This window comes from Muntiacus reevesi, chromosome 9 (genome assembly GCF_963930625.1).
Source record: "Muntiacus reevesi chromosome 9, mMunRee1.1, whole genome shotgun sequence".
In the NCBI taxonomy this organism is placed as follows: Eukaryota; Metazoa; Chordata; class Mammalia; order Artiodactyla; family Cervidae; genus Muntiacus; species Muntiacus reevesi.
Genome location: NC_089257.1, coordinates 4,175,092 through 4,187,127, shown reverse-complemented (window position 1 = coordinate 4,187,127; position 12,036 = coordinate 4,175,092). Strand labels below are relative to the sequence as shown.

Genomic DNA, 12,036 nt, shown 5'->3' with positions numbered 1-12,036 from the left:
AAATATATATTGATATTGAAGTTTGTTTTGGATATTGGTTAAGAACAATAAATGTTGTAAAGTTGCTCAAGAGTTTCTTCCTGGAAACTTCATGCAAAAAAAAGCTACTGTTAAATAAAGATGATATAACAACTTTTGGTCTAGTTATCCCTCAGTGGCATGTGTTGCAGTAAAGAATTAATGAAATGTTTATAGATTTTCATCTTTTGTAACTGAGGGATAATCTTTAGACACTATTTAATCAGTGTAAAATAAGTGCAAGATAGAACAAGTTCACTTCTAGATGTTATTTTAACCACTGATGAGGAATTATTTGTCCACAGTGGGTTTGCAAAATTTAGCACACTTTTAGTGCTTGACAGTCATATCCAGGCCCCCAAATGTCTATTTAAAAGAAAAAAAAAAGCAAACAGAGAATGAACGCTTTTATAGCAAGTGCATGATTTTCATATTTAATAACTGTTGACTCTAGGTCTTCACAGAATTATTATTAATGTTATTTATAGTCTCGATGATGATTTTAGATGGCAAATAGTTAACAGATAGCATTTTAAATGGCCTGTATGACACCATTTCTATTTGAAACTATTATTCAAAACTGCAATATCACAGAGGTTAAATTTTCTCATTATCCTACTTTGTTTTCACTCTCACTATAAAGCTTCCAACCTGTTTTACCAGAACAAAGTATCAGTCACACATTGTTCATCAATTAGCATTAACTCAAAAGAATTTAAAAGGTTTTTTTGCAGGGGTTGCATTACATTTAAAAGACTTTTGGGTGGGGGATTTCAGATATTGTAGAATAATGTCTTCTACATAATAGCAATTGATATGTAGATTTTTTTGTTTGTGAGGTGGAATAATATTGATATGTCAAATAAAAGCATTTATATAAAATTGATTTAAATAAATGTATTATAGAAGTAGACAAAAATAAATAAATAAATTAGAGAGAAATAGCTTCATTAACCTTAATCTCTGACTTTAGAAGAGACCTAGATAGAGAGTTAAAATAATTCCTCAGAATTGGAAAGTAATTCACTAAAATGAGAACAGACAAAAGCACTGATTCTTTTTTAATGTGAGGTTAAACAGGAGAGTTGAGATGAATGGGGAAGAAGATATCACAAAGAGCAGCAATGAAAATAATGAAATCTCAATTAGGAATCCTCATCTGAGCAGAAAGCAACATGCAAAGATCGGGTTAATGAACGTCCAGTGTGTCTTTCTGAGTATTTGAGCTTGTAAAAAATATTATGTATTTAAAAGAAACACATTTAATCAATAATAGATTAAAACAACATCCTACATTCTGAGCTGTTATAATGTAATGAATGCTGTTAACAGAGGTAAAAGGAAATGTGAAAAGTCAGGTGAGGACAAAATATTGTCATAAAACAACATTTTGAACATGACATAGTAAGGAAATCTATACAAAATCTGAAGACACAATGGATGAAATAAAGAATACCAGGCTCCCAGTAAACAGATGGTTCAAGTAATGACAGCAAGTTCTGGGAAAGTTGAGGAGTGCTAAATTAACTAACCAGTGTGATTCTCAGGTTAATGGTTTAACATGTTTGAAAGTCTCATCGCATTTATCTTAGAATTAAGAAATTATTACCTATTTCAGAAATTTGATGAAGAATATAAAATACCCAGTGATATATATGGTTCATAACACACTTCTTTTTAACACTCATTTTTGTTTGAATAAGTCGTTTAGCTGTCAAAGAAACTGTCACGCCTACATAAAAGTTTAACAAAAAGAAGAAAATCCCACATAATTTTAACAAGTACAATCACATAAGCATCAATTTCAACAATATGGTGATGAAAAACTTTCAATGATTTTTGAAATTTTGGTTGGTTACTTTAAGGCAGTTTTTAACACCTATCAATCGTCTGACTTTCCTTGTATCATGAAAAAATTTCTCCAAAATTACCTTATTTCTTCATTTGGAAAATATCTTTGCTGTTCATTATGCTGTCAGCATAAGAACAGGCCCTCTCATATTTAACTTACATTCCCCAGAATATACTTAAATTTTCTCTTGTTTTATTAAAACATTGCATGTTACAAACTTTTTATTGATCTAGATGAAACTAGTCTATGTTAAAATGGCAGATGCTTTAAATGAAGAATTACTCATATTTATGGATATTCAAGTTGAAATTTGGTCTTATCTTAAAAGTAACAAGGGAAAATGCATACAAGTAGGTGATGAGGCGCAATGAAATGCATTGCCAACTCGAGAATGTGTTAATTCCGTTATTAAAGAGAACTTTCCTTTTAAATGACACATGATTAAAATTAAACATGCTGTGACGCTAATATAGTAATTAAATTATCACACTACAAGAGAAGTAATAGCTTTTAGAAAGAAACTATATCAAACAAGCATACAGCATTGAATCAAGCTAGCACATGGCTATGGGACAGTACCCAAACCAGTGCCACAGACATCAGACCTGAGTGGCTGTCAGGTTAGTTCTAGGATGCAACTAGAAAATTCCTCCCCCAGATACTTACTCTGTCAATTTGTTCCTTGCATAAAAAATCTGAAGTTAATACAGAGAATAAAACCAGTAATTCAAACATATCTGTAAAATATTTTGGAAAATCAATACATCTTAAATTTTCCACAGGTTTACAAGGGAAGCAGGATTAAAATATTCACTAAAATTATCAGTAATGAAAGAAGTGTGTCTTTATCCCTCAGGAAATCACAGTTAGGTCCTGGGTATCATCTCTTTTATACCTATGCCTGAAGAAAATTTGGTTGGGAAGGACAGAATATAAACTAAACAACTAAGCAAAAATGAATGTCTTTGAAAGCTCTAAGCAATTATATTCCCAAAGGTGTTTGTAAACATATCCAAAGCAAAGACTGTCAAGCCACTGTCCAGGGTAATGTCCCTGTTCCTCTGGTTGTTTACTTTCCAAATTTATCTTATCTTGCCTCAGATAGTATTCACTTAGGGGCTCACATGCTGTAGACAAGGCATTTCAGAAAACTCTGCTCTGTCTTCATCCAGTTTTCTGAAGGCTGGGAGGGAAACTAAAGTAGCTTTCAGGAAAGCCTGAGATGACATAAGACAAAGAGAACCGCTCATGTGCATTCCAAGAATCAAACGCATGGACAATCAAGGTCCTACTGTGTAGCTGGTGGCTCAAACGGTTAAGAATCCACCTGCAATGCGGGAGATCTGAGTTCAGTCCCTGAGCTGGGAAGATCCTCTGGAGGATCACAAAGAGTCGGACACGACCAAGCGACTTCACTAAGTCACTTAGACATTTAAGAGATGTCTGAGATCAGAATCCTGACCTCAGAATTCTCTTCAAACTTCATGAAGATTGAAGATTCTTGTCTAAATTAAGGAAACACCTGAATGTGCCAAAAACGATTTTAGTTTAAGCCCTAGTTGTCAGCTGGCTATACCTGTTTCTTAGTCTAATCACCTTTTTTCTCCGTAGAATGAAAACCTGATGGAGGGAAAATAAGACAGATTTACCTAGTTTGACTAATGGAAGACACCATCAAAATACATTGTTAGCATGATGAGGGTGAGGACTAACAAATTGCATCCCAGGAGCATCCATTTCTTCAGCTCTATGCCTTCTTAAGCTCATGACATTTCACAGAATGGGAAATATTCCATGTTGCACATTTATGAAAAACATCAGTTTTATATACTCATGAAGGTTGTTTAAATACAGTGATAAATAAGGTCATAGAAATGCATTTATAACAATGAAAAGAATTGCTCATTTTTCAAGACTTTTAATTACCTGTAATAAGGTACTAAGTTTTACTTACAATTTCTGTAACTGTAGTGTAAGTAGGATAATTTTATCAAATACATTGTTTTAGATGCAGGATTTGTATGTAAAAAATTATACAATACTTGTAAAACCTTTGACATTGCTTTTTGGAAATTATTGCTGTGGAAACCTCAAAATAAAATGGAAGTGTTTTAAGAAAGCTCTATGAGAGCTGTCTCACTCAAGATTATCTGTTTCCTGAAAGAGGTCAGAAAAGCCAATCATGCAGTCTTCACAACTTTCCCTGAAAAAAAAGTGCTTAAATGCATTCGTCATGTCAGGGAATACAAAGAACAGAATGCTCCCGAATGTCAGAGCTGGAAAGGACCCGAAGCGCATCTGATCCACTCCCCTTGTGGGCAGTCTCAGTCAAGCGACAGAGGGAGAGAGGCTGAGGGGGCTTCACTCTTCAGGGTTGCAGCTCTGAATGACAGCACACGCTCCTTCCGTATCTGTTGCACTTGTCAACATTAACGATTGTGTGGATAAAATAGATCCTGCAAAGGGCAGGACAGCCAGATGTTCAGTTTCCCGCAGAGTGTTTATCTCGGCCCCACACTTTCCTCATGGCATTCTTCGTGTCTGCGTTTCTCAGGGTGGAGATGAGAGGGTTGAACATGGGGGCAATCATGGTGTAAAACAGGGCAAAGGCCTTGTCGTTCCTGACAGAATCAGCCGTGGGGACATAGGTGAAGATGAGGGGCAAGAAGAACATGAAGACCACAATGATGTGTGAACCACAGGTGGGGAGGGCTTTGCGGGCCCTCCGATGAGCCAGTCCTCAGGGTGGCCAGGATGATGATGTAAGAAATCACCAAGGCAACAAACGTCAAAACGGACAACCCCCTGTGGTGGTAATGATTGCAGTCACCCGCAGTCTAGTGTCCGTGCAGGCCAGCTTCAGCAAAGGGAATGCATCTCAGAAATAGTGGTCTATTTGATTGGGGCCACAGGAAGGAAGTCCAGTGATAACACTTGCATGAGAATGGCTAAAGGCTCCCATAGCAGAAGCCATCACAAGGACAGAGCTCACCTGTCTGTTCATGATGCCCATGCAGTGAAGAGGTCTGCAGATGGCGGCATAGCGGTCATAGGCCATGGCCACCAAGATGAAGAGCTCAGTGGCTCCAAAGAAGTGGGCACAGAACATCTGGGCCATGCAGCTGGTGTAGGGGATGGCCTTCTGCTGGGCCAGCAAGTCAGTGGTCGATTTGGGTGCCACCGTGGAGGTGGAGCAGACCCCCATCAAGGACAAATAGCTGAGAAAAAGTACGTGGGCTGTTCACCGAGGCGCCTGCCCCTGATGGTGAGAAGAACGAGCAGATTCCCTGAGAGGATCGCAATACAGCAAAGTAAAAACAGCACGAAGCCGGCAACTTCCGCATTCTCATCAGTAAAGAGCCCCAGGAGGGTAAATTCTGTGACATCTTCATGTCCCGTTGCTTCTGTGGGTTTGATCGTTTAGAAGGGCAACTTAGTATACCTGAAACACGCAACTTTTTCAACTTATTTAAGTATTTCTAAAGTCATTCATCTAGTCAATAAATATAATTGATGTTTCCAAATGATACAAACACTACAACTGCTGCTAAGGGTACCGCAGTATACACAATACACACATCTCACCCGCACATAAAGTTTATTAGAGAAGACATACAGTGAGAACAATAGCAAAAGGTAATCGACTTATTGAGGTGGAGCCAAGGAGAATGCAGAGTCTGCATCTCCCCACAGTAGGGAACCTAGATGACACTGGTGGGGATGTCAACACCCACACACATGGGAGGAACCTCTGAGTGACTGGAGAATATTAACTCGATTGAGGTCTCCTGGAGGTCCACATTTCAACACCAAGACCTGGCTCTACCCAACTCTCTGCAAACCCCAGTGCTGGAAACCTTGGGCCAAATAATCAGTAAGACAGGAACACAGTCCCAATCAAAAAAAGGTGGAAAAAAAAAAGAGGCAAGGAAAAATATATATATTACAGACAAAGAAGCAAGGTAAAAACCTACAAAACCAAACATATGAAGAGAAAATATATTCTTATAGTTTTTAAACTACATGAGAAAAAAAATTAATGACAGTAAAGATGGTCCAATATTATAAAAAAAAAAAAAAACAGATTGCAAACAAAGATTGAGAAAATACAAGAAATGTTCAATAAAAACATAGAAGGACTAAGGAAAACATGTGGAGATGAATGGCACAATAACTGAGATGAAAAGAATCAATAGCACAATAACTGAGGCTTAAAAATGGAATGACTGAGCTGGAAGAAAAAATGGTGGAAATGACTACTGAGGAGCAGAATAAACACAAAACAAGAAAAGAAAATTGAAGACAATCTCAGAGAACTCTGAGATAACAGTAAATGCACTAACATTCAAATTTTAGGGGTCTCAGGAAGAAGAAGGAAAAAAGAAAGAGCCTGGAAGATATTTGAAAAGATGATACTTGAAAACTTCTTTAATGTGGGAAAGGAAATGGCCACTCAAGTCTAGGAAGCTCTGACAGTTCATCTCATACAGGATAAACTGTAGGAGAAACACACCAAAACAATATTAGTCAAAGTAATAAAAAGCAAATGCAAAGAAAAAATATTAAAACTTAAAGGGAAAAGCAAAAAAAAACAGTGTACAAAAACCCCCCATAAGGCTATCAGCTGATTTTTAAGCAGAAACTCTGCAGGCCAGATGGGAGTGATAGGATCTATTTAAAGTGATGAAAGAGAAAATTCTACAAACAACATTACTTTGCCCAGCAAGGATCTTAGATTTGACAGAGAAATCAAAAGCTTTACTGACAAGCAATAGCTAAGAGAATTCTGCAACACCAAACTAGCTAGCATCTGTATCATAGCACAGATGACTTATTTACTGTAGCAGCTGTGATTAAGAAAAACTGAAGGATTAGCCTTGAAATTCTCAGAATCTAAAAAAAAAAAGATATGTATAGAAAGGGTCTAGAGTTCATTGCAGAATTCACAAGTTTCCATTTCCACACTGATATTTTTCTCAAGATAGAGAATATAAACTTCTGGGTACAATGAAAGTAAAACAAATTTTGTGCTCATAATAAAATTATTAACTTGTAAATAGAAATAGAAGCTCCAAATAAACAAAAATACTCGTATTGAATTTTCTGTATGGATGAAAATGCAAATAAGAAATCAGACAAATTATAAAATTTCTTAATGACCATGTAATTAGAGACTTCAGTGATAATGAATGGTGAAAGATGATATCCATCTCCACTGGATACATTTAATTTTCATCCAAATAGCTTAGGCTTTCTTAAGATACTCTACTTCCTATATTGTTAAAAACTCACTTAAACCATTCATATATGTGGTATAGCTATGTTTCAAAGCCTAAATACCCTCCCCTGGGTTAGAATGCTCTTTATTCAATTAACTCTTATTTATAAATTCCCTACCATTGACTACATGTACACATTTCTTTTTTTTTCCATTTATTTTTATTAGTTGGGGGCTAATTACTTTACAAAATTGTAGTGGTTTTTGCCATACATTGACATGAATCAGCCATGGATTTACATGTGTTCCCCGTCGTGAACCCCCTTCCACCTCCCTCCCCATCCCATCCCTCTGGGTCTTCCCAGTGCACCAGATTTCTTTAAAGCTCACATAAATATATCTTCCTTAATTTGCAACTTCTATGCTATAATCATAATAAACTAATATTTAAACATACTATTTTAATTGGTATGATTCAAGAGAAAACTTAATAGATCCCTCAAATTAGAAGGAATCATTTTAATAGCAAAAAGGTTTTATTGTTGTTGTTGTTGTTGTTTTTACAGAAAGAATGTTAATATGAGGAATCCCAACAGTCAGAACCTCCCTTAGTAAAAAATACTACAAAAGGGTGAATTTTCTCATAATGTTCTGTCACTTTTCTAGAACAATTAGGCAAATATACAAAAAAATTTTTTAACTGTAACCCAAGAAAAAGAAGAGAGGTTTCCTATATTAAATATTTTGTGTTTAAAAAAAATTTTCTCTTTATAATATGTATGTACTATTATTATTTGAATCTGGTGATTTTTGCTGAGTTAGTAAGAACAACCAAGTTTGAAAGTCCATGATCAGACATTTGATCACAGTATCTAAGAAATAAACTCTTTGCGACAAAAATATGTCAGGCTGTAGATAAAAGCATAGAGTTTAATGTTAAACAGAAAAATCCGGAAGTCAATACAAGGGAGGAAAAGAGTAGATCAAAACCACAGTGATATTAGACAGACAAGAGAGGCAGAGACAGCAGTGAATAGCTAAGACCATGATCTTACATGACTGTGTGTACCTGATGCTGCCGCCTCTACAAATATTTGACTCAATGCTAACTAGCATGTGTGGTCACATTGCCTATTTTATTAAAGGAAGTCATCTTCACGCTCTGAGTTAGAGTTATATTAACTCCACAAGAAGAGGATATTATTGTCTATGGGCTTCTTTAAGATCAATCCAAACTCTGAAGAAAACTTTGAAACTTCCATTCATCTTTTGTCATCTGAGACCACCTTCTTGCTCCATAACTTCCACATGGCATTTTTCACTTCTGCATTCCTCAGGGTATAAATCAGAGGGTTGATCAAAGGTGTTGCAAGTGTATAAAACACAGCTATCATCTTATCCATGGAGAAGGTGGTTGCAGGGCAAGTGTATATAAATATGCAAGGACCAAAGAACAAGACAACCACGATGATGTGGGAGATGCAGGTGGAGAGGGCTTTTTTCCTCCCTTCAGCGCTGTGGTTTGTCAGAGAGTGCAAGATGACAGCATAGGATAACACCAGCATGAGAAAACTCACTGTACAGATGGCCCCACTGTTGGACACCAAGAGGAAGTTGGTCACATAGGTGTCTGTACAGGCAAGTTTCAACAAAGGCTGCAAGTCACAGAAGTAGTGATCAATTACATTGGGACCACAGAAAGGCAGACTCAAGGCTAGAAAAATCTGAGCTGATGAATGCACGGAGGACCCCAACCAGGCCAGGGACATTAGCACACCACAGACTCGATGAGTCATGATGGTCGTGTAGTGTAGAGGCTTACAGATGGCCACATAGCGGTCAACAGCCATGAGGACAAGGATGAAGATCTCTAGGCAGCCAAAGAAATGGACTGTAAAGACTTGGATCATGCACTCACTGAAAGAGATAGTGGCATTCTTCAAAAGGGCATCAGCAATCATCCTAGGGGCTATGCATGTAGAGAAGCAGGCATCAGATAAGGATAAATGGAAAAGAAAGAAATACATTGGACTCCCAAGTGCCCTGCTGGTCTTGATGGTAACAATAATCAGAAAGTTCCCCAACAAGGTCCCCAAATAGAAAATCAAGAAAGTGGCAAACACTATTTTCTTCCTAACAGGATCTTGTGTCAACCCAAGCAGAATAAACTCAGTCACATTATTATTCAGTTGCATGATTTCATCAGTGAGGGGAAGGTGTGAGTGCTAAATGCTTAATCTGCAAGAAATAGAAAAGAATTAATTTGTGATGTGATGTGTGATTTTTAGGAATATTTTAAGTGAGATAAATATTCTTCATCATAGACAGTTTAGTTGTGGTTTCTTAACAAGTCACCTCAACACTTAATTTGTAATGACAAATTCATGGGGTCATTATGAGTCCCATATAAGATTGTGAAAAGTAGACTTTTCTGTAGCACTCTTCAAATGCAACTGTTTGTTAATTTTACGTGATTCTCATTAATTTTGCTCAATGAATATTAAGTTAAGAAATACAGTTCCATTTTATTAACTTAATTACTTTCCATGTTCATTTAATTGGGGTGGGGGGAGGAAGCATGTTTGGAGAGTGTATCAGCTGGCATTTTGGATATATTTTACTGCTTATGGAAGTTCATAACGTAAATGCAAAAATTACAGCCCAGTCCCATCCCCTAAATATGTCTCCATATATCAATGGTATATATATATATATAGATAGATAGATATAGATAGATATATATAATGCTTTTTATACTTACATATAGAAATGTCTATAATATGATCCACTTCCCTGTGCATTCCCTTCCATATGTGGCAGCCTGAAAAGAGGAAGATAAAGCACTTTCAATTATAACGTCCTTACTTTTAAACAACTTTATGATATTCACTACTTGACATACACTAATGGAGAGAAGTGAATGTTCTTCAATGGTTGATAATATCACAAATATTTGCAATCCCTCTTTTCTTTTTTCTCATTTCTGGAAACACCCTTCAAAACATGCGAAGTTCCAGAACTTACTTGTAAATTACAAGGTGTGTTCACTCAATAGTTTATATGTTTAAGCTTTAAGAGCTTTGCTTAAGCATTTTAGAACTGAGGTCCTTTGAAGAGATGTCAGCAGGTAGTTCTCTTCGGGTCTAATCATGGTTGTAATCCCCAGTATAATTTGGTTTATCTGGGTACCCGGAATCTCCACATTACTGTAACAGAACAAATATTCAGAAGAGAGAGAGGAACATATAATTTTAGTCAAGAGGAGCAGCAGATAGTCAGTAACTGCCTATATTCAAATTGCTTTCTGTCTTTGCAAAATCAATGATTATTCAACTTTGAAACATCATTTCCTTCAATGAAAAGTTAGTATTTTTTCATGTGTGGAAAGAAATATTATCACTGACTTCACTTCATAGAACAGAATCTTTCCTCTAGGTTTTTATTGTTAATATGATGCTGAAAAGAACACCATTTGCAGGTAAATATATAAACTGAGTGTGACAGATTTAAATATAATTTGGAAAACGTCCCCCACTGTATCCTTCCTCAGTCCCACCCGTATCTTCACTGCATCATCGTGAAAGCTGTGAGCCAGCAAAACACAAACTGATGAACCAAACAGACAATGATCCCTGTTTATTGCTTTTCTCCCCCTCAATAAATTTTCTTCTCCTCAAAGTAGTTGAATCACGTATTATCTTCCTGCAAATAAAAACCCCTGCTGTAAAATGTCAAAGTTATTTAATATTTCTCGTATTTTAGAAAATAGTCTCTTTAGACCGTGCAATCTTTGGCAAAGATCTTAAATGGTCAAGGAACTGTGTCTTGGGATTTCGGTCAGTGCAATAAACTCATCCTTTCCTTATGCATCTGGATGAGTGATCCATCATGAAGGATTTGTACTTGAAAATATGGCCTGTGATTGTGGCCACTCTTTTGAGTATATGGCTTTTGTTTTGTATCTTATCAATCTCTTTAAATTGTCTATTTCTAGAACAATTTTATTTATACATTAGGACATACACTTGTAAGATAAATTAAGAATCATAAATACATGTGTGTGTGTGTTAGTCACTCAGTCATGGCTGACGCTTTGCAAGTCCATGGACGGGCGCCTCTGTCCATGGAATTTTCCAGTCAAGAATACTGCAGTGGGTTGTCATACCCTTCTCTGGAGGATCTTCCCAACCTAATGATCAAACCCGGGTCTCCTGCCTTGCAGGCAGATTCTTTACCATCTGAGCCACCAGGGAAGCCCATAAATACACATGATTAATCATTAACTTGCAAATAATTGTGAGTTTTTATCAAATATTCACTCAATAGTGTATTCAGTAGTCTCCTTCCTTCCTTAATTGTAATTTTATTTCTAGTTACGCTGTCTCGAAACTCAGGACCCAACTCCCAAGAGCACCTATGGCTGATTCATGTTGAGGTTTGACAGAAAACAACACAATTTTGTAAAGCAATTATCCTTCAATTAAAAAAATAAACTAATTAAAAAAAGAAAAATAATCTCTTCTGAAAGCCATCAGCAATCGCTTTGAGATGAAGGATATTCTCCAGTTCTCTAAGAGTATCTTTTATAGCTTATCTTATACTATCACATATTATACTTAAAATCAAAATTGTGTGAGCTTCCTTTAGCTTCTTTCATAGATGTAGAGTTTTTGAAGCCTTTAGGATTTTGCTGTCCCCAAATCCAAACCTGATGCCTTGCACAATGTACATGCTTAATAAGTTTTTTTTTAATTTTTTTATTTATTTTTATTAGTTGGAGGTTAATTGCTTTACAATATTGTAGTGGATTTTGTCATACACTGACATGGATCAGCCTTGGATTTACATGTATTTCCCATCCCGATCCCCCCTCCCACTTCCCTCTCTACCCAATCCTTCTGAGTCTTCCCAGTGCACCAGGCCCAAGCACTTGTCTCATGCATCCAAC

General features: G+C 36.4%; 1 protein-coding gene across 1 annotated transcript; it reads right to left on the bottom strand.

Annotated features, from left to right (window-relative positions):
- Window positions 1-8,350: 8,350 nt before the first annotated feature.
- LOC136175044 (olfactory receptor 4C16-like) lies at window positions 8,351-9,283 on the bottom strand. Its single transcript, XM_065945355.1, has one exon. The coding sequence runs from the start codon at window positions 9,281-9,283 to the stop codon at window positions 8,351-8,353; it is 933 nt and encodes a 310-aa protein (XP_065801427.1).
- Window positions 9,284-12,036: the final 2,753 nt, after the last annotated feature.